We start from the raw sequence: 24,311 nt of genomic DNA, 5'->3' as shown, positions 1-24,311 counted from the left end.
TGTCACCTCATTGGAGAAGAGCTCTGTGCCCCGGGGGCGGCCGGAGGCGCTGATTTTAGCGGTCTACTTGCTGCACAGATAGGGTGAGTTTAACAGCATTTTTTTAGTAAATGATGACTGAAACTAATGTTTATTTTTAGTGATGGTAAATTCTAGCGTTTTTTATACGCTTGAATTTTCCATTACTTTAAGCAATTTATGCTAAATTAAACGTTTCTATCTTTCCAAGCTAAATATTTTATTTGTATCAAATTGCACTGACATTTAATTAAAGCACATATTGTTTAGGGACTTAACCCCATAGCTTCCAAAGATAGATGAAGCTTATATTTAAAGGGACATAAAATATGTTAGAGCATTTAATTATCACACTATTGCCTGCATATAACTATGTGTTTCACCCATGCAAAGGGTTTAAACACATGGTTTACAGTCAACTCCACAGCAACAAAGCACTACTGTGACCTAGCTGAACACATCTAATAATCCAGTGATGAGAGGCATATGTATGAATCTACCAAAGATACCAAGAGGAAAAGTAAATAAGAAGAAAATTGAAAGTCTATTAAAATTGAATGCTCTATCTGACCATTAAGGTTTATTTTGAAGTCCATGAGTCCATGTGACTGCTGCACCTGAACTAAAATACTGGTTTGCTTGGGTATCCTGTAAACTGGAGTTGAAATACATTGAGCACACATAGTGGCCTGTATGTTTAATGATCCAGTCACTGCAGCACTACATAAAGCTTGTCTGGAAACTAGTGAAGTTGTTGTGCCCAGTAATATGGAAATAGGAGTAAGATCTTGAACAACTAAATAATATATTCATATGTGGCACAATGGTTTGGATAGCTCAGAAATCTCTTATTCATATATTTGTTATATATACTAAGAAGCTGCTGAATACCTTGCCATGAAAAAGTTAAATGATCCATGCCAGATCTTACTCAATAAATGATATCGCGCAATTGAGAAGTTGACTGAAGGAGTCAAGGTATCCAAGAATAGATTAGATGATAAAAAAATGAAATCTAATCTAGTTTGCAAAGGACTGGAATTCTAAAAGGCATTGATGATCATATCACTTAGAACATTCTCTGTTATGCAGAAGCCCAATAAACTTTTAACCTTTTAAAATCGTACAAATTGTGTCAAGAGATATGGTGGTAAAATGACATACTGATGCTTGGTGTGCTTTTTACAACATAAAGGAATTGCCATTTGAATAAGTATAAAGTATAGTCATGAGAGTGCGCATAGTATGTTTACCTACACACCTGGAATACTGTATACTGCATGTAAAGTTCCCCTGTCCCTGAATAAATTATATTCATTTTATGAACTACATAGGATCATCCTCTCACGTGTATGTTACCTACAACAGACATGGGCAATGGATATCATAAAAACCTTCCTATATGGTCTCAAAAGTGTTGCTCTGTATTTTTAATCCTTATTTTGGGCTCAGAACAGAGCTGCTAAAATCTTCTGTGTAAGTGATGGGGAGTGAATTTAATTGAGGAACATGCATAAAGAAGGGATGCAGGTGGCTGTAACAGATTAAATGTGTTTCTGGAGAAAAAAAAGAAAATTATTTCAAGTCCAGGAGGAGAGAACGGGGACTGCATGGAAACCTACATAGACTATTGTAGGAAGTATTATATCAAAGTATCCTAAAAATAATATTTCCTACAAGAAACTACATGTGAGACTGTATATTTACATGCATAATAATTAGACTGTATAATGGCCTGATTCCTAGCAATTAGTCAAAATTCAAAGTTTTATTCTATTCCGTTGATCTATCACATCTTCAATGTAACATATAGGTTGCCTGGAGTATAGCTAAAAATGATGCCCAATAGTTGACTTAATAGCATCCAGACAAGACATTGTAATGGATAGCAGCCAAGGGGTTAAACCTATGTTGGGTTTGCTATTAACCCTCTTTTTTTTCTACGATTTACCCAGTTTTACAATGAAAGATCAAATGTGTTAAAATCATTTTTAAACACTAAAGGTTCTCTTACAAAGCTAACTCATTCTTTATATATATATATATATGGTTCATTAATGATATATTTTACAATGTAATATTTCTGTACTTGTTCTATTTTTATTGAATCGTACGCCTTGTACATCTATGTTACATCTCCATTCCTCTCTCTTAATATAACTTTTGTATTGCGAGCAAGAAACTTTGTAAGAAAAGTTGTTGAAAACCCCCCCAAAAAAATGGCTTTTAAGCCCGCTCTTTGCGGATCAACTGCTTTATTGGATTCCTTCGGTATAGAATGTGTTAAAAAAAGCAATAAAAGACCCGGAGAGTAGGTAGGATTTACTGGCGTTTACTTTTAATCTATGGTGCTTTGCTCTGTAGCTTATCAGCCCTATGTCAGATTCTTTCTCCTCTTTTATACGCCACGATTCGCCCCCCATGCTGCTGCCAGGGATGGGGACCTGAGTGTCTGTCAGCTTTTTGTCAGGGGAAAAAAGAGAGAAGAAAAAGCAAAAGGAACAAGAGGCAAAGCAAAGCTAAGAGGAATCTATTAGATGTCACTGTGCTTTTGTATCCATGTCAATGATTCAGGATTAGAGTGTTTGAAATAATCTTATTGAGAGGAATCAAAGGAAGCAGCCAGTAGAATCTGCTTCCAAAGCATATGGCAACATCCAGCACAATATCTTATTAGCTAACACCATTACTTTCATATTATGTTACAAAACCATTCATCCTTCAGCAGATAGGTGGGTACTGACACCAGCACACAAAATGATTAATTAAAAGAACATCCTGTAAATTACAACCCAGTGTGTCAACAAAGGGTCTCTTTTTTTCAAAGTATTCTAAATATAGATACATATTTCTCAGGTTTTTATATTTTTAAAAATTAATTTAGTAACTCATGGGCTGACATTAAGAGGGGGATGATGCTCAAGCTGCTTTAAGTTTTTATTAAAGGGACACTAAATTAAGAATCAAACTGTCATGATTCAGATACACCATACACTTTTAAACAACTTTCCAATTTGCTTCATCTGAGCCTACTGAGCATGTGCAGGATTCACAGTATATATACATATATGCATTTTGTGATTGGCTGATGGCTGTCACATGATACAAGGGGAATGAAATTTGAACTAACTAATTTGTCAGAAATAAAATCTACTACTCATATGAAATTCAGGCAGACTAAGGGCCTGAAATTCAAAACCTTGCTGATCAGGCGAGATATTGTAAGAAGTTTTGTCGGTATGGCGAGGTCCTCAAAAAAAAATAAGAAACACAAATTTAATCTTGAGAAATGTTGCTATGTATTGTTCTTTATGTGAAACACAGACTTCTACATTACAATACAAGGTAAAAAAAAATCCCAAAGATTTTATTTGATTTCTCTCCATGACGGCCCTTATGTTATTGTATTGTGTTTTTATTCTGCATTTGTTGATTATGCAATTCTGCTGTATTTAAAAGGACTTTTAATGGAAAAACAAGTTTCTCTACTGACTAAACCAACATTTTCTGCAGGACTTTTCACTATTAGCCAGTATGCACTATGCAATAAATACCTGGGAATTATTTCTACACAACAATGCTTCCCATTTAGACACTTTTTACATCTAAACAGATTTTTTTCATGCAAAATACAATTTTATCATATCTTTTTCCAAGCACTTTACACATTGTACATATACATAAGTAGGTTAGAAGTTAGAGATTTTATTCTAAAAGGCTTGGATGAATGTTTTCAATCTCAAAAAGGGACAGTCTAGTCAAAATTAAACTTTCATGGTCCAGATAGGGCAGTGTTTTTCAACCAGTGTGCCGTGGCACACTAGTGTGCCGTGAGAGATCCTCAGGTGTGCCACGGCAGACTGACAACAGTGTGACATATTTTTTAAACTTTGCTTGTTTTTTTACTCCCAGTGCAGGGGTAGTTTGTAGGAGGCATGGCATAACAGCACAATACATACAGTATGTGTGTGTTTGTGTGTATGTGTATATATATATATGATGTATTAGGCTACAATGTGTGATTTTTTTTAAATTTTGGGATGGTGGTGTGCCACAGGATTTTTTAATGTAAAAAAGTGTGCCACGGCAAAAAAAAGGTTAAAAATCACTGAGATAGGGCATGCAATTTTAAACAACTTTTCAATTTACTTTATCATCAAATTTGCTTTGTTCTTTTGGTATTCGTTGTTGAAAGCTAAACCTAGGTAGGCTCATATGCTAATTTTAAAGCCCTTGAAGGCTCCTCTTATCTCAGTGCATTTTGACAGTTTTTCACAGCTACACAGGGCTAGTTCATGAGTGTCGTATAGATAACATTTTGCTCCCGCCAGTGGAGTTATTTATAAGTCAGCACTGAGTAGCTAAAATGCAAGTCTGTCAAAAGAACGTAAATAAGGGGGCATTCTGCAGAGGCTTAGTTACAAGGTAATCACAGAGGTAAAAGTATATAAAAATAACATGTTGGTTATGCAAAACTGGGGAATCCTATATAATAAAATACCAGGTATGTTTGTCAGATGCAGTCATGCGTAGTAGAGACTGCGCAAGGACAAACATACCTGGTCTTGAGCAGCAGATAAAGTGTTTTTTGGAAGCTGCCATGGAGGGGGAGTGACTGGATGGGAGTGGCGTGATGGAGGCATGGCCAAATGTGCCATGATGGGGGCGTGGTTGGGCGTGTTGTGATGGGGGCATGGTCGAGTGGGCGTGCCATGATGGGGTGTGGCCGGCAGGTGTGACGAGTGGCGTGGTCGGGCGGGGAGAAAGCAACAGAGGTGAGAGAGCAAAACAGAGGGAGAGAGAGCAAAAGAGAGGGGAAGAGAGAGAGCAAAAGAGAGAGAGAGAGAGCTAAAGAGAGGGGGAAGAGAGAGAGAGAGAGTGAAAAAGAGAAGAGGGGAGAGAGATACCAAAAGAGAGGGGGAGAGAGAGAGAGAGAGAACAAAAGAGAGGGGGGAGAGAGAGAGCAAAAGAGAGGAGGGAGAGAGAGAGCAAAATAGGGGGGAAAGAGAGAGCAAGAGAGAGAGAGCAAAAGAGAGGGGGAAAAGAGAGAGAGAGAGCAAAAGAGAGAGAGGACAATAGAGGGGAGAGAGAGCAAAAGAGAGGGGAGAGACAGAGCAAAAGAGAGGAGGGATAGAGAGCAAAAGAGAGGAGGGGAGAGAAAAAGAGAGGGGAGAGAGAGAGAGCAACAGAGAGGAGAGGGAGAGAGTAAAAGAGAGGGGGAAAGAGAGAGAGCAAAAGAGAGGGAGATAGAGAGAGCAAAAGAGAGAGGAGAGAGAGCAAAAGAGGGGTGAGAGAGCAAAAGAGAGGTGGGAGAGAGCAAAAGAGGGGGGAGAGAGCAAAAGAGGGGGGAGAGAGCAAAAGAGGGGGGAGAGAGAGAGAGCAAAAGAGGGGAGAGAGGGAGCAAAAGAGAGGAGAGAGAGCAAAAGAGAGGGGAGAGAGAGCAAAAGAGAGGGGAGAGAGAGCAAAAGAGAGGGGAGAGAGAGCAAAAGAGAGGGGGAGAGAGCAAAAGAGAGGGGGAGAAAGAGCAAAAGAGAGGAAGAAGAGGGAGCAAAATAGAGGGGGGAGAGAGAGCAAAAGAGAGGGAGAGAGTGAGCAAAAGAGAGGGAGAGAGAGAGAGCAAAATAGAGGGAGAGAGAGAGCAAAAGAGGGGGAGAGAGAGAGCAAAAGAGGGGAGAGAGAGAGCAAAAGAGGGGAGAGAGAGCAAAAGAGAGGGGGAGAAAGAGCAAAAGAGAGGGAGAAGAGGGAGCAAAATAGAGGGGAGAGAGAGAGCAAAAGAGGGGAGAGAGAGAACAAAAGAGGGGAGAGAGAGCAAAAGAGAGGGGGAGAGAGAAAGAGAGCAGAAGAGAGGAGAGAGAGAGAAAGACAGCAAAAGAGAGGGGGAGAGAGCACAAAAGAGAGGGGGGAGAGAGAGAGTGCAAAAAAGAGGGGGGGAGAGAGAGAGAGAGCAAGGGGTGTGACCTCGATACTTAAAAAAATTGGCCAGTGTACACGGGCTTTAGGACTAGTGGGTAATAAAGGGATTATCTATCTTTTTAAATAATAACAATTCTGGAGTAAACGTCACTTTAACTGAAATATCAAGGGAAGAGGCTTCTTTCACTGTGCTGGTTAGACTGTTACATGGAGATGAGGTGTCATGGCTAGAAGCTAGAGCGCCAAATTTTTAGTAAATTTCTGGGCGCATTTAGCTTCAGGACACTGTGTTTAGCGAAATGTGTTAATATCAGAAATGTTTAACAGGCTAACCAGATTTCCAGATGTTATTATATAATACCTAAGAACATTTCCTGAAACCGAACAAAAGGATGCAATTTCTGACGGAAACCTTTTTAGACACTAAAATATAATTCTTGAGGATTTTTCATCTTGAGCACACCTGGTGTTTTACCAACCTGGTTCTGTTTCATTATGCAATCAAGGTTGCACCAAACAGATTTTATTTATGATGGACAGAAGTGGTTATTGGTGTTATTAGAGCCTAGGCATAAAATGGAAACAAATCAAACATTACCATTGACTTCAGCAATGTTGAATACGATACTTAAAAAACACTCTGCTATGAAAGAAGTTTTCTTTGCTAATTGTCTAGAAACTTGGCAGCCATTTTTACTCACCCACAGGAAGGGGGAGTTATGATCCTAATTATGTTAGGAATTAGGGAGTCTGTGGTTATATGACCAACATAGTCATGGTACTAAATGCAAATCTGGTTCCAATTATAATAACAATAAAATAAAAACAGCATGAGTTGTAACTTTAACACTTTAGCCTCTGGCCCTGAAGAGATGTAGTATACTATTGTCTGATTCAATGCACCAAATCAAGTGCCAATAAAATATTTCACATTGGTTTAATCTTTTTGGAGAGAATTATGTGAATTAATTTATCTACACTTGTGAATTGATTACATGATCTAGAACTTTTCACCCAAATATTTTTTAATAAGAAAGAGAGAGAAAAATAGAGAAAGAACGAATGAGAGAAAAACAGAGAAAGAAAGAAATTTGCACTGATCCTTTTTTTTCATTGCCATCTTTTCTGATACTTGCACAGCAAACCTAATTAGGAGGCTCACTCATTAGTCTTCTAGAAAAATTAGCACAGCTTATGCAAATTACTCCTGTAAAATTTAATAAACTCTTTGAAATGGGAATAGACTAATGAGGTTTTATTTATTGAACTAACATAACTGTAAGGAAAAAAGGTTAGGACACCGGGATATCCATTGTGGTAATAAAACTACAATTTATTCCATTTCAGCACAGATATTTTATGGTAGAGCTTTTAAATTCAAATATGAGTTACAATTCAGATGTTAAATCAATCTTAAACTTAATTTAAGAGAAGAAATTCTCTACCCTCCCTTTTTTGAGTCATGATTTGCTAACTTCTCACATTAATGTAGGTAGGGAATTTGTGTTATCAGATGATATCATACTCTCACTAGAAAGAGTTTTTCTTCTAAAACCAGTACGTAGCTGGGGGGGGGGGTCTCTCAGGGTAGTGAAGAATCAATATAGTATAGTAAACCTAAGTTTGCCAGCAACCAACAAAAAATTATTATAAGTTTTTCTAATCACAATAACATTAATAATAATAACAATATTGTTAAACCTCTATTGTTTAACCTCTTCCTGTCTGTTTAATCTCTTCCCATCTGGCAGAAGTGTTTAACTTCGGAAAAAATGTAAACACTTGTTTGTCGATGCAATAACGTGGTTTCAAGGCTGGGATTGGATCATGGGGGACTGCCTACATGCTAGGCACACACTTGCGTTCATCAAAAGGGGGAGGCTGCAGGACATCTTATAAGGTAGGACGTTCAATGCCACCCTTCAGCGTTAAAGCCCAGCACGGGGTTAAGGTTTTACAGAAGAATATGCAATTGCTATTGCTAGTAGTAACTGAATTTCATTCTTAAAGGGACATGAAACCCCCAATTTTTCTTTCACAGTTCAGATAAAGAATTTAATTTTAAACAACTTTCTCGTTTACTTTTATTATCAAACTTGCTTCATTCTCTTGGTATCGTTTATTAAAAGAGCAGCAATGCACTACTGAGAGCAAGCTGAACATATCAAATGAGCCAGTGACAGGAGGCATATATGTGCAACCACCAATCAGCAGCAATCTCCTAGTAGTGTAATTCGGGTCCTGAGCCTGCATAGAAACACTTTTAACAAAGGATATGAAGGGAACAAAACAATGTAGCTTAAAATTGTATGCTCTGTTTGAATCATGAAATAAAAAAATATGGGTTTCATGTTCCGTTAACATTTGACATTTATTACATTGCCCTAATATTCAATATCATAAAACCTTGTATTCTATTTGGTCTATGGGGCATACTGAGCTAAACAACTCTTGGTTGCCATGACTCTAAAGCAAAACAAAACATAACAAACAAAAAATAAAACATACTACTGGCTCCAAATATGTTTTTTGGATAATCCAGCATGTACCTCTATATATTTTCCTACATAAATATATTTGTGTGCTTAATATTCTCAATGGCTCAAGTTTCATACAGATTTGTCTATCCCTAGGGAATTGATTAGTGACAATGTGTCCTCTACTTGATCACACCTGCAGCTACTCTATAATCCTCAGTGACAGAGATGAGTAACTTGGTATTGCAATGAGAGGTAGCATTAAGAGCTGTTATTACACAACTATACGTTTCCTTATGACTACCTCTTGCACTATTACTAAGCTTTCCCATTAAAGGGACATTGTACACAAGATTTTTCTTTGTATAAATCTTTTGTAGATGATCCATTTATATAGCCCATCTGGGAGTGCTTTTGTAACAATATATTGTTTTGCTTATTTTTAAATAATATTGTGCTGATTTTCAGACTCTTAACCAAACCCCAAGGTTTTAGATGTATACTGATGTATACAGATCTGCTCCAGCTTGCTCTTGTTTGTGTAAAGGGATAAATTACATATGCAGGGAAGGTTCTGCTCTTCCTGCTTTCTCAGCCCTTTTCATTGGGTGTCCCAGCCTAGCCTCATCAACAGTGCTAAACTAGGAGCTTCTAAGTACATTTTTTAAAAGGTTTTATACTGGATTTTTAGATCAGTATCTGTGCACATTCTTCTTTATAGAAGTGTCTATTACATGCAGTTATATGGAAATTGGTGTATACTGTCCTTTTAAAGATTCTTGCAAATTAAAGGGACATAATACTCTATGCTAAATCACTTGAAAGTAATGCAGCTTGCAGCATAACTGTAAAAAGCTGACAGGAAAATATCACCTGAGCATATCTATGTATTTTACTTCACAATTTCCTCAGCTAACCTGAGTAAGTATTTTGTAAAAAGTTATCTTTTAGTTACTGCCCAGCTGCAGGTTTAAAAAAAGAAAAGAAAAAAAATGAACAGAAGCCAATCAGCATCAGCAGTACTGAGGTCATGAACTCTTTTACTGTGATCTCATGAGATTTCACTTAACTCTCATGAGATTTCATAGTAAACTTCCTTAAACTGAATAGGGAAATAACATGAGTGTGCATGAGGCTCACTCCCTTACTGGTTCCGGGACAGGCATACTGATTTGCTGCTTAAAGCCATTTACAATGGGGTGTGAATACTTAGGACATTTTGAGGTAAAATATCTTTCTTTTTTACATAGAGATGTTCAGGTGATATTTTTAGTCAGCTTTTTACAGCTATGCTGCATCATTTTCAAGTGTTTAAACATTTGGGTATCATGGCCCTTTAAGCAAAACATTATTCTCAAGACTTGTCAGAACTAAATCTCTAATACGAACGTCTTCCTATCATTCTTACTATTAAACACTGGTTAGAGAGGACAGAATGCTATTTGTTATTACAAGCGTTTGGATGACAATAAAAACCACACATTGCTTGCTACTTTGGAAGCCGATGGGCATTTCATTGAAATTGTGTGCTGAAAAATAATTTTATAGAATTGTGGGTATTAACTGTTATTGCAGTATAAAGTTTAGATGCTTTTGATCAAATGGACATAAAAGTGGAAAAAAAGCTTCAATATGTTAAGAACATTTGATTGTCACAGTTTTGCTTTCCTAAAACTATTTGTTTAATTTATGAAAATGGATTAAACACATAATTAAAGTCAGCTCCAAACACAGCAATTGATCACTGGGACCTAGTTAAACACATCTAGTTAGCCAATGACAAAGGCATATGTTTGTTGCCACCACTCACTAGCTAGCTGACAGTACTGTAGTGCAGTTCATGGGCATACTTAGGTATGCTTTTAAACAAAGGATATAAAGAGGAAAAAGTACATTTGATAATAGAAGTAAATTAAAAAGCCTCCTAAAATGCAATGTTCTTTCTGAATCATGAAATGTTAATTTTTACTTTTATGTTCCTTTAAGCCACTTAGGGCTAGATTACGAGTAGCGCACTATCATTTACGTGCAAGCAATATCTGGTTTTCGCAGCCATTTGTACGTAAGTTAAATTCCACTCGTATTACAAGTTGAAAGTAAATGCGGACGCGTAAGCACAATCGTGATTTGCGCTAGAGTGATTACTGCGACCTCAGAGCTCTGGTTAACTGTTACGCTTGACAAAAAAAGTGTCACAAAACACATCAAAAATGAATTTAAAAGTACAGTTACACTCATAATAATACTATTAATTATTACTAAAACATTGCATAAAAAAAGTTATAAGGGCTCAAAGATATGAGGTCTCAGGTGCTAGAAAAAAAAGTACTGCAAAGGGCTTTAACATAGAGATACATACTGTACATGTCTAAATATGTTTATGTATGTATATATATATATATATATATATATATATATATATATATATATATATATATATATTTATATGTGTGTACATATGTATTTATGTATTTATATGTGTATATATGTAGTTACAGACATATATACACATAAAAACACATAAATACATATGTACACACATATATTGGAGCCCTTTGCAGTTAAAGTGAAGGTAAACTTGAACCTATTAAACTTTTTCCCCTGCAAATACTATTAAAATAAATGGGAGTTTAAGTCATCAAAAATTTAGAATCGATATATTTCAAGCTTTCTTACCGTTTCTTGATCCGATTCTGAACAAATGTAAAACATCCCGTTTTTTTGTTTTTTTTTCATAAGGCCGGTCACGTTTTTAGACTATCCAATGGAAACACTGGCCGTTAGGCGGCCGTCATATTACGTCACCGCCTTATTGTTCGATATGCGCATGCGTGGCCGTCATTTCCTTTACTTTCTTGACAACGCTCGTTCCAGTTTAGCGCATGCGCTTTTTTGTATTTATAAGGCGACGTCCTGTGTATCTATTTGTTTATGTCACGCAGGCGCAAATTGAATCCTCGGTGGATGCTGCGCATGCGCAAGTGAGCCATCATTCGTGAACGCGCTTTTGAAGTACGTACAGAGCGAGTGGGACCGCTCTGTACGTAATATAGTCAAAACTCCAGGAAATGAAAGGAGGGAGGAGCGAAGAACGGCAGAGAGGGTAAATATAAAGTTAATAAACTAATAGAATATATATACTTTTTGGGGAAAAAAATTTAGCGATCAGGTTATATACTAGATGTATAATAGAATAGAGGATAGAAAGTCGCAAAACTTGACCTTCACTTTAAGTAGATGAAAACATGAAAAATCATATTTATGCAATATTCATATTTAATAAAGTGTTTAACTATGTGTTTAATGTAAATATTATACATTCCAATGTTCTACACATAGCATAATAGGTTCTAACTATTTTTAAATAGATATCGCTGTATATATCTATACCTATATATAAGCATGTGTGTGTATATATATATATATATATATATATATATATATATATATATATATATATATATATATGGGTATAAATATATATTTGTGCAAAAGATATATATTTAAGTATCTCTATAAGAAGAAATAGAAAATATTCTGCTATGTGCAGAACATTGGATTATGAAATATGGAATATTATATTCTAATATTGTGCTTTTAAATTACTGTGGTCATGTTTGCGCAACTTGTAGGTTTAAGGTTATTTTCAACTATTTTGACTCCATTGAATTCTAGGGAGGAATGTGATTTTGCGTCTGCGACTTCTCAAAGTCTATTTGTTACCGCAACATTATTAACTCGAAAGCACAAACTTTTTACTTTCAACTTGTAATACGAGCGCGAATCTCTGAGTGCAAAAAAATACTTCTAGCGATTTTACTAGATTACGACCGTAATCTAGCCCTTTATGTTTTTTTCCTTAAATATTTGGTGAAGAGTTTATGCAGCCTCATCATATTATGGACTATGGGGTCCATTTATTATTAGGCGTGCGAATGAGGTTCGCTGTCATGAACCTCGTAAACGCTGCCCACACTTAACATTGCATAAGCCACTGCTTGTGCTATGCTGCCCCCTGCTTGTGCGTGGCCAATTGGGGATGATTGATAGCCGCCACATTTTAGGTGGCAGAGAGGTTGAGTAGCAGCAATCTTAAATGAATAGTTTAGTCAAAATTAAACATTCACGATTCAGATCGAGCATGCAATTTTAAGCACCTTTATAATTTACTCTTGTTATCTGTACTCCTCTACCTCTGTGCTTAATCAAAAATGGGCCGGCTCATAAGCTTACATTCAAATAAAGATACCAAGACAATGAAGAAAAATTGATAATAGGAGTAAATTAGAAAGTTGCTTAAAATTGCTGCTCTATAGGAATCATTTAAGACTGCTGCTACTTAAATTAGCATTACTAGCAAACTTGAAACTCTGTTAATACACTGTAATTAAGACAGCAAAGTACGTTTTTAAGCTTTTATTTTGGGCTGCGGAGTGTGGATGTGCATTTGCTACTGCAAAGTAACACTGTTTGTCTCCAATACCTCTATTAATATGTTCGGAATGTATTAAGCCACTTAGGAGTTAATGGTGTTGTTCTGTTGATAATTATTTTATAATTTTTTTTATAAAGGATTGAGATAAACCCCTTATGGATTTTTATGCAAAGTTGATATCACTTTTTTCTGTTTGCTTTTTTGAAAACCACATGACCAGAAGTAGTGGGTCAAGACCAAAATACTGGTGAGATCCTTTTGGCAACATTCTGTAGATAACATGAGGCTAATTCTGAGTATTCTTCAGTCATCAGGATAATATTGTTTCTGAACTGAGGCTGATGATGCTCAAGAGAGAGAGAGAGGAGGGGGGAAAGAAAGAAAGAAAGAAAGAAAGGGAGAGAGAGAGAGGAAGGAGAAAGAGAGAGAAAGAAAGAAAGAAAGAAAGAAAGACCAAGAGAGAGAGAGAGAGAGGGGGGGGGGGGGAAAGAATGAGAGAGAAAGAACAAAAGAGAGAGAGAGATAAGAAATAGAGGAGGAGGGGAGAAAGAGATAGAGGGAAAGAAAGAGAGCGAAAGAGAGAGAGAGAGAGAGAGAGAGAGATAAAAGAAATAGAGGAGGAGGGGAGAAATAGAAAGAAAGAAAGAAAGAAAGAGAGAGAGAGAGAGAGAGAGAGAGAGAGAGGAGGGGGAGAGAGAGAGAGAAAGAAAGAAAGAGAGAGAGGAGGGGAGAGGGGGAGAGAGAGAGAGAGAGAGAGAGAGAGAGAGAGAGAGAGAGAGAGAGAGAGAGAGAGAGAGAGAGAGAGAGAGAGAGAGAGAGAAAGATAGAGGAGGGGAGAGAGAGAAAGAAAGAGGGCGAAAGAGAGAGAGAGAGAAAAAGAAAGAAAGAGAGAGAGAGAGAAGGGGAGAGAGAGATAGAAAGAAAGAAAGAAAGAGAGAGAGAGAGAGAGAGAGGGAAAGAAAGAGATAGAGTGAAAGAGAGTGAGAGAAAGAGAGAAAGGGAAAGAAAGTGAGAGAGAGAGAAAATAAATATATATATATATATATATATATATATATATATATATATATATATATATAGAGAGAGAGAGAGAGAGAGAGAGAGAGAGAGAGAGAGAGAGAGAGAGAGAGAGAGAGAGAGAGAGAGAGAGAGAGAGAGAGAGAGAGAAATAAAAAGATAAAAAGATATAATGTATGGGAAGAGAGTGGTTATGTTATATGTTTCACTGATTATGTGCAAGTTCAATGTTTTAAAAGTTTTTGAGTATCTGTTCCTCCTTTTGGACCGCAATAGAAATAGAAGTTTCATGTGTACACCCAGAAGCTTATCAACAACATCCTCTTTATTCATTTTTGCCAGACTTAATCTAAAGAAACATAAAAGTAAAATCATTTTTTGTATTTTTTTTTCAACATACTGTAGAAATCCTAAATGATTGTGACACTAATTCAGGTGTGTCTTGCATATAGATAGAATTTTGAATGGGTTTGTCACTTTACTGACTTTACTGACTGTTACAGACGAGGAACAGGACTTGGGAATTATTATTTCAGATGATTTAAAACTTAGTAAACAATGTAGTAAGGCAGCGAGTAAGGCTAGCAGAATGCTTGGATGTATTGGTAGAGGTATTTGCAGCAGAAATAGTAAGGTTCTTATGCCACTTTATAGATCATTAGTTAGGCCTCATCTTGAGTATTGTGTGCAGTTCTGGAGGCCATATCTTCAGAAGGATATTAACAAACTTGAATCTGTGCAAAGGAGGGCTACCAAAATGGTACATGGTCTAAAAAATAAAACTTACCAGGATAGGCTCAATGACCTAAATATGTATAGCTTAGAGGAGAGAAGGGAAAGAGGTGATATGATAGCAACTTTCAAGTACATTAAAGGGTTTAGTAAAACTGAGGCTGTGGGTATTTTACATAAAATGGAAAATTCAAGAACAAGGGGTCATGAGCTCAAGCTAAAGGGTAGTAGATTCAGGAGTAATTTGAGGAAGCACTTCTTTACAGAAAGAGTGATTGATTTATGGAATAAACTTCCTCAAGAGGTAGTAGCAACAAACACTGTGGGGGACTTTAAAAATGCATGGGACAAGCATAGGGCTATCCTACGAACTAGATAAGTTTATACTGTTAGGTAAAGTGGGGCAGACTTGCTGGGCCTATGGCTCTTATCTGCCGTCAATATCTATGTTTCTATGTTTCTAAAATACAGTATGATTGGAAATACCACCTGGCTCTCCATTAAGAAAATGATTTCCTTTCTAGATGAGCAAAAATATTAAAATAAATTGTCTGTGTTTTTATTTATTTTATTTCCTTATTTATTTTAAACAACTGTTGATTCTTTAAACCTATGTGTGCACAGTTTGGGGGCATATCAATGGTTGAAATGCCCTGTAACCTGCTCCTGGAGATTATCATTGTGAACTAATGGGATTAATAGAATAGTTTGAAGATCAGTAGTAATTAAATATATTATATGAAAATATTTGAAGCAAATTTGGCAAAATAAACTACGTAGTTAAATGACACAGAATGGGACATTGTGCTTACTGCTTTTTCATGACATTGTTTGTTTGTTTTTTTATTTTTACATTTTTCTAAATCTATTTGTATTCAATCCTGGAGACTCTTATTCTGCCCAAATTATTTGACCCTTTTGGACCTTTTCTCACACATTCCTCTCAAACCAAAAGAGAGGTATTTAAGTGCTCCGCTGGGACAGATGCAACCCTGCAACAATAGAAGGCAATAGAAGTCACACTAATGCAATCCAGGTAACACAATCCTGTTTCAAAAAACACAGTCTGAGCTAATTACAGTTCTGCTGAGTCAAGTTTCTTCTGCCAACTGCAATCCCACAGGAGCAAGTCACAATCAGATGGTATTTACTCAGCTTCATTTTTGCACTATATCAGACAACATTAAACTGAGAAAAGCACTATATTGTACAAAAAGTATGAATAATCATGTTTGTATCTATCTATCTATCTATCTATCTATCTATCTATCTATATGTCATCTATCTATCTATTTATCTATATATCCATCTATTATATCTATCTATCTATTGTATCTATTTTATCTATTGTATATATTCTATCTATCTATCTATCTATCTATATATCTATCTTTCTATTTATCTATATATCCATCTATTATATCTATCTATCTATTGTATCTATTTTATCTATTGTATATATTCTATCTATCTATCTATCTATATATCATCTATCTATCTATCTATCTATCTATCTATCTATCTATGTATTTGTCTATCTATCTATTTATCTATCTATCTATCCATCCATGATGTCCTGAGTATGGAGTGAGGTGTACTCTGCAAGGGAATCAGGAAATCTGGTATACATAGAGAACATATGCATGAAAAATGGATCTAGAATATTTTCCACTATTGCTTGCACAAGATTATGTGATTTACCCCTGTAATGGGGTTAAGCACAAAGTCAAAGCCAGTTCCTCTAGATAGCTGAACATGACTTGTGATTAGTGGCTAAACACATATCCATCCCTGATTGGCTCAGCAACCATGTTCAACTCCAGAGCAGTATTATATTGCTGTTCCAGAGCTTGTGTGTTTATCTTTGTAGTGGTTTAATGCATAATTTCATTCAAGCAATAGTGCGATATTAACACAGTCTAGCATTGTATCAGTGTTCCTTTATGCCCCTTTAAATGCTGCTAGATTTCTTGCAGATCAGGAAATGCCAACACTTAGCAGCTATGCTAACTTTTCTGCCCCATAGGTAGTATTTCTTTATGACCACTATAACAAAAGCTGGGGTGTCAGAAAAGCTCATGCAGCTCTGTTGATCAGATTGAGGAGAGGAAAGGGGTCAAGGGCCAGGGGAGTCATTTAAATTTGAATGAGGAGGCACAGAGCTTGATACCTTTTCTTTGAGGGTGAAGATAAAAAATTAAAGAGAAGGGGTTTCAAGGGAGAAAGGTTTGTGAGAAAGTGTAGCTATTATGAGATATGGAACTGGGGTTTAGATAGCATAGGGCAGTGATTTTGAACCTTTTTTTTTTGCCGTGGCACACTTTTTTACATTAAAAAATCCTGTGGCACACCACCATCTCAAAATTTAAAAAAAATCACACATTGTAGCCTAATACAGCATATATATATACACATACCATGCCTCCTACAAACTACCCCTGCACTGGGAGTAAAAAACAAGCAAAGTTTAAAAAATATGTCACACTGTTGTCAGTCTGCCGTGGCACACCTGAGGATCTCTCACGGCACACTAGTGTGCCACGGCACACTGGTTGAAAAACACTGGCATAGGGTATGATATATTGATGATATATTATTACTAATGTAATCTCATTTTATATGATCTCTGATTTGCTAGCTTTGCAATTATACCTTATTCAGATTTAACTTCATATTTTTATATAAATCAGCTTATCTATCTGTTCTTAGCCTGAGAGCAATAACTACAAAATCTACTTTTTTTCTCTCTCTCTCTTCTTTTTCCCTTTCCATATGTTTCTCCCTTCCTGAACTACATCTCAGTCCCCTCCCAGTTCCTTCTCAGCCGATCTGTTGGTTAGTGAATCTCATTAATTAGTTTAGCAACAAGCTTCTTATTGGCATAACATAACTAAAAATGCTAAGAATATCATATATATGTTTTATTCATAGGTATGCATGCATAGGAAATATATTTACATCATTTGCTTGTTAAATTATGCTAAAGGTTTATTTAACATAAATATTTTAAGGAATAAGTAATACTACTCTTTGCTTTTTTCTGCTAAAATTAAATTATGTTTTAATATTATATATATATATATATATATATATATATATATATATATATATATATATATATATATATATATATATATATATATATATATCATATGCAATTGAAAAATAGAATGTTTAATAACATCAGGCAAATATGCATATGCTTTTATTTTATTTTTTCTCATACTTAATAAGTTAAATATAAATAAATAAATAAAATATTAATCCCCATAAGTGAAATACTTTTTTTCTTTAAAAATAAATAAATTGTTTTTGCTTTTAATAGTTGAAAACTTTTTTTCCTTAGGGAATCTTTCCTCAGATTAGAGACATACATTAACGGTTTTACTTGATGACAGACAGTTTCCATAAAACTTTACGACCATTAAAAAAAGTCAGTAGTGAGACAGTGGAATTCTGCATTTAGTACATAATATATGCAATACACATACATGAATATACACATTTCCAGGCTCATTTACAATGTATTTATTAGGAAGAAAATTGTTAGTGGCAATGGGTTGCTAATTAATTGGCAACATCTAATTCAGACCGGCCACTGGAAGAAAAAAATGGAAATTTGTACACAAGCTTCCTCGCCTCAATTTAGTAACCTTGAAATGTATCACTGATATTACCCTGCTGTTGTGAGAACAGAATGTTAAAGGTGATTCTGCTCAATTTGTCCAACATCTTGGGAAATAAAACAGATTTAAATAACACATTTTTTTAATACAAGTATTATGGAAAAGGAAACTTGGCATTTTGTATCTGGGCTTATTATGTTATGCATCTTTTGTGTATGTTTTAACTCTTTGCCAGCTATAGAATTTTTAATCTTTATAAATCAGGTGAGCTGACAGAGTTCTTCCTAGAGAGCAATTACATTATACAAGTCCAGCCTTTCCCTAATCTAACTTTTCCTTCGCATGGTCCCACACTAGTGATTATTGCATCAGTGCTGCATATAAGGTTTACTGTAATGGCCAATACAAAAATGCTATATCTTAAGAAATTGCTCTCAAAGACAGGACATCCACTTGTGCTATTGAAGGGTGAGTGATTACATCATTGCTTTATTTTTTTACCAGTATATTTAAACACATGTATTGAAGGAAAAAAGTCACCTGATATTTCTGAAGCCATATGTCAGATTTAATGAATGATCCCATAATGAAAGAGATAAATATTATAAACTGGAAACTTTAGACAGCGGCTCTGTCTGGCTATCAGTTATCATGTTTGTAAGAAAATATTTGTATGCTCAACTGGCCCTGACAGCAACTGGTTGTAGCTTATGAGCATATCAGCACTTTTATAGAGCAGAAATTATTAATTACCTTGGGATGTCACTGTAAAGTCATGTTACATTATTGTTATTTTTTCACTGAAATATAATTTACAGTATATCAATTGAAGAACAGAGTGAATTCCCCAACCCCCCCCCCCCCCAAAAAAAAACCCATCCCCTTTAACCCTATCTGAATTTGTATACATACAAGGTAGTAAGATTGTATGGAATCTCCCTATACTGTTATCCAATATGGTGCCTATATTTCTGCATACTATCAGACTATTCTAAAAAAAAGTATATTATTTTAATTTTTCACTGATTCACTTATTCTCTTCTGGTTTACTATGCTTAATGAGCTATTGAATTTCTATTTCTATTGACAGTTTAAATGAGAAAAAAATGTTACTTTTTTTTAGAATAATATGTTGCCTCTGAAGTTACATGGGCTCTTCTTCTTATGCTACATTGGCACAGAGAGTGGCAGCCAAACCTCAGCCAGTGAAATAATCAGTTTTCATGTTATTATAAAGAAGTTACATATAAGCAGCTACCTTTATGAACAGGATGGTGGCCATTGGCAAGTAAAATAGCTGATAAATCTGAAGAAAGTACTGACTAGTGTCAGACAACTTTTCAACATTAAATATCTTAAAAACAAGGAAAAGAGTTGGGATTGGCATCTTTTGCATTGTGGAGCTAAATCCACTACACCTGCATATAGTATTAAAGAACCATAAAACTATAGTTCTTGTACAAGATTACCATCACATATATGCTTGCAATACAGAACACCAGTGGTGATAGATAAGTTATTAAAGGGACACTAAACCCAATTTTTTTCTTTCATGATTCAGATACAGCATGCAATTTTAAGCAACTTTCTAATTTACTCCTATTATCAATTTTTCTTCTGTCTCTTGCTATCTTAATTTAAAAATCAGGAATGTGATGCATAGGAGCCGGCCCATTTTTGGTTGAGAACCTGGATTATGCTTGCTTATTGGTAGATAGATGTAAACCTCCAATTAAGCAAGCGCTATCCATGGTGCTGAACCTAAAATGGGCTGGCTGCTAAGATTTACATTCCTGCTTTTAAAATAAAGATAGGAAGAGAACAAAAATTATTGATAATAGGAGTAAATTAGAAAGTTACTTAAAATGTTATGCTCTATCTGAAACATGAAAGAAAAAAGTTGGGTTCAGTGTCCCTTTAAGTATGCTATGCATGGAGCATGCCTACTAATCAATTGCCATTGCATGAATGGGTCAATGATAACAAGGACTATTGCAGATTTTTTTAAACTCACTTTGCATTGCACATCCCCAGCATACTACTGACTACTAACTAAAATAAATACAGTGTATATGAAAGCTTAGCAATGAAGTGAAAACTGTGTAAAACCTTATAATATAGCTAATTAAACATCCAAATCTTCGTGTGTATTTCTACACAAGTGCAACATTCATAATATTCAAAATATTCTGCAGTGATTAGCAAATGCTAAATAAAGAAAAATATGTGGTGTAAAGGTTCTCAAACTTACTTAACAATGATAGGATATTGCTTAACATATTGTCTCTTATTGTGTTTCTAGATTAATACATTGCAACTAAACATATTAAGATCATATTCTACCAAAGTCATTCTATCATATATTTCTTTCAGTCAATCTAGCAGTATAATATATTAACATACAAATACAGTAGAAAGTAGTCAAAATCATCAGCACTAGAAAGTTCTATTAACTTGTTAACAAAAAAAGGTGTCAAACAGCACTGGTAAATTCTATTATAGAGATAGATTATAAGATAGTAAAGTGAAAATTGAATGTCAATGATTCAGATAAAAATCCAGTTTACTTCTATTATATTTGCTTTGTTCTCTTGGCATCCCTTGTTGAAAAGTAAAACAGGCTCTTATGAGTTCTGGACTGCATGTGTGTCTGCAGCACTCTATGACAGCAGTATTTGCAACAATGTATAACATTGGTACAAACTTTGCAAATACAGCTGTCTGCTGCTGGGACTACCTAGGTTTAGTCTTTAAAAAGGGCACTAAGAGAAAGCAAATTTGATAATAAAAATAAATTGAATTTGTAGCTTTGTATGAATGTTTAATTTTGACTCAACTGTCCATCTAGCTCATCAAGAAAAGAGTAAATAATACCTCCTCTTTATATATATCTATATATCTATATCTATATCTATATATATCTATATATATATATATATATATATATATATATATATATATATATGTGTGTGTGTGTACATGTACACAGAAAAAAGTAGCTATAGTAATCTAGGAAATGTATTTTCCAATTAAAAAATATACATAAGGAAATATTTTAAAATAACACTGTTTAGCTGCAACAAATAAAACACACTTTAATGTTCACTAAAACTACATTTTTGAGATTGCTCAATCTCTTAAAAGTTTGAAATGGAAGGACAAAAAGAAAATATGCACCTTTAAACACATATACAGTAAATTATTTATTAATCTAATTCCTCTATGTCTCTCCTATGCACTGGATCTGTTTATGCGTATATATATATATATATATATATATATATATATATATATATATATATATATATATATATATATATATATATATATATATATATATATACAGTATATATATAATACAAAGTATAGCACCATTCCCCCAAAAAATGAACACTGAAACTCTCCTCAGTTGTGGACAAAATAAAATAGTGGTTATGGTTCATGTAAACAGTAGTGCTCATGCAGTATAATTAATAATGTGTATGTGAGTAGTAGTATACCCAAAAGAATTGTAAGCAGAATAATTGAGAGAACATGGCTGCCTGCAATGTATATTCTTACTAAACTAATGTTAGTTGAATGTATAAACACTAAAGAATTTCACAGGTAAATGATACAATCAAACCAATTCAAGCTCTGACATCAGATTTACATACAACTACACACCTATTTTTTTAACTGCTAGGTGATGCATTATTACCTGTCTGCAGTGTAAATTAAAGGGACCAAAATTAGGTTGAGATATGTGCATATCCTAAAAGGGCTAATTAATTAAAAATAGTTTGCATAAAAAAAATGTTTAAAAATGCTGGCAAGTATTTTAAAATAATTTTCAAAAATAAGCAAAATGAATAACATAGCCAAGCTGCCTGGAGCAGGCAACTCCACCCACCCTTATCAGTGTTTAGACACAGGCATTGTATGTTAATTTAGTTCACAGCTTCTAGACATGCTCCAGCAAATAATCCCTATGCATTTTTTATTCTACCAAAAGAACAATAGATATAGATACAGCCATAAAAGGAATTGTGTGGGGGAGTTAGAGCTTTACAATTCAGAGACTAATTGTAAAACCAAAATACTGTTTAGCAATAATGTGACATTTTGTGTGTGTATTATATGAGTTTGCTGACTGACATAGGGCTGTTTGACCAACATAATTTGTGATTAGCTTCATGGAGCAAAGCAGTAAAAAAAAGTGAGCTACCGAGGTATGGTGGTAGGGTTAGAAGGCTCACCTATCACATCTGTGCATATTTACCAATAATAAAACATGAACAGTAGCACTCTTTCTAAAATAGGATTTTGTTTTTGCAATAACAGTGTGCTGCATAGTTAATGTGTGACTTCCATGTTCCTTTAAGACAGTAAAGTCAAAATGATACTTTGGTGAATTAGATACAGTATGACATTTAAAATAACTTTCCAATTTACTTCTATTATCAATTTTACTTTTTTCTCTTGGTATGCTTTGTTAAATACTAATACTAGGTGAGCTCAGGAGCGTGCACATCTTTAGCCATCTGGCAGCAATGTTTAGAGCAATGTTGTAAATACATGCCAGCATTGCTTCCATAGAGTGCTAAAAACACATGCATGCTCCTAGGCTCTAACATTTCTATAAACAATGTTGCAAACACTACTGCCAGATGGCTAAAAAAACGTGCATGCTCCTGAGCTTACCTAGGATTACTATTCAACAAAAGATACCAAGAGAATTAAGCAAAATTGATAATAGAAGTAAACGGGAAAGTTGCTTAAAATTGCATGCTCTATCCAGTCCATTAAAGTTTAATTTGGATTTTACTGTCCCTTTAAGAAAATAAATCAAATTTAAAAACATTTCGCCAGGATACATGTATTATTAAACCAAACACACATGCACACTTGCAGGAGAATTCAGCCTGGTGTGTACAAAAACCACCCCAATGCACAGTATGACTTTGAGTTTGAAAAGCAATTAAACATTTACTTTAAATAATGAAGCAAAAGATATAAAGAGCAGACTAGGTGTTGCATGGTTGAGCGCTTTCACTTCATAACCGCTCCAGTGTACCTTACTAAGTGGCACTGTAGCTTTCATCTCTATAAAAACCCACTGCCAGTAGCAGCCCAGGGCAGGTGTTTAATTGTAATGAAGGACACAAATTGAAAGAAATAATGGCATCTCCAACCTGTCAATAATCACTGGGTCGGAGGGAGTCTCATTTCTGTTCCCGCAGCTCTTCTTGTCACAACAGCGACTGTGGAGAAAAAAAAATGAGAGGGCATTATAGTGATACTGCTATACTGAGAAATCAGCTGTACTGAGGCAGCAGGTTAACACTGCTAGAAAACTGTACGTCTGCATTAACTGTGCGGCACCTACCTGCAAATCACAATGAATGCTGTGTCAGAAAAAAAGCGTTAGGGCCACATGGGGGCTAATTACTATCTGTAACTTCTACCACAGCTGCCAGATAATTAGCATTAAGAACGGCTCAGGTATATGAGAAAATCTACAAGACTGTAGAATATTCAGCGTATTACTATGTTTCAGGGTTTTTTTTTTCTTTCTTTTTTAATTCACTTATCTTCCACAGCTGTACATAACCATTTAGTGACGTTTAGTCTGAACACTTGGAAATAAACTGGAGCTATCAATAAAATATTAACACCTTCTTAAACAAACAGTGTGCATTTTAAAAATAAACAGTATATAATATATATATATATATATATATATAAATATAAAAATATACAGTATATATTATATATATATATATGTGTGTGTAGATAGATAGATAGATAGATAGATAGATAGATAGATAGATGTGTGGTCTGTGCATTCATCCCTTTTCTGTGCCGGATATTTTTTTACAAAATTGCCACACAAATATCTGTGTAAATCCAGTTTACTATTTAGGGGATAAATGTTACTAGCCCAGAGGAAAATTTTACTAGTCCAGAAAGAAAAGTTACTAGTCCACTCAATTTTAAAGACAGGAAAAGGGCATTTGGTATTTAATAAAATAATGTAAGCATAGTTATAAAGAGAAAAAACTAAATATGAATATATATCATCTGTTGCATCACTCACTACAGAGTTACAAA

General features: G+C 34.9%; 1 protein-coding gene across 2 annotated transcripts in view; it reads right to left on the bottom strand.

The window, feature by feature from the left end:
* EBF1 (EBF transcription factor 1) overlaps positions 1 to 24,311 on the bottom strand; it is a 511,782-nt gene that overhangs the window by 428,384 nt on the left and 59,087 nt on the right. For both annotated transcript variants that reach the window (XM_053718780.1, XM_053718781.1), the window contains exon 6: positions 23,393 to 23,461. In XM_053718780.1, coding sequence (XP_053574755.1) covers positions 23,393 to 23,461 — 69 coding nt within the window. The remainder of the gene's footprint in view (positions 1 to 23,392; positions 23,462 to 24,311) is intronic.

The sequence above is a fragment of the Bombina bombina genome, chromosome 6 (assembly GCF_027579735.1).
Source record: "Bombina bombina isolate aBomBom1 chromosome 6, aBomBom1.pri, whole genome shotgun sequence".
In the NCBI taxonomy this organism is placed as follows: domain Eukaryota; kingdom Metazoa; phylum Chordata; class Amphibia; order Anura; family Bombinatoridae; genus Bombina; species Bombina bombina.
Note: the sequence above shows the minus strand (reverse complement) of the source record. Positions and strands in the feature narration are given on the sequence as shown.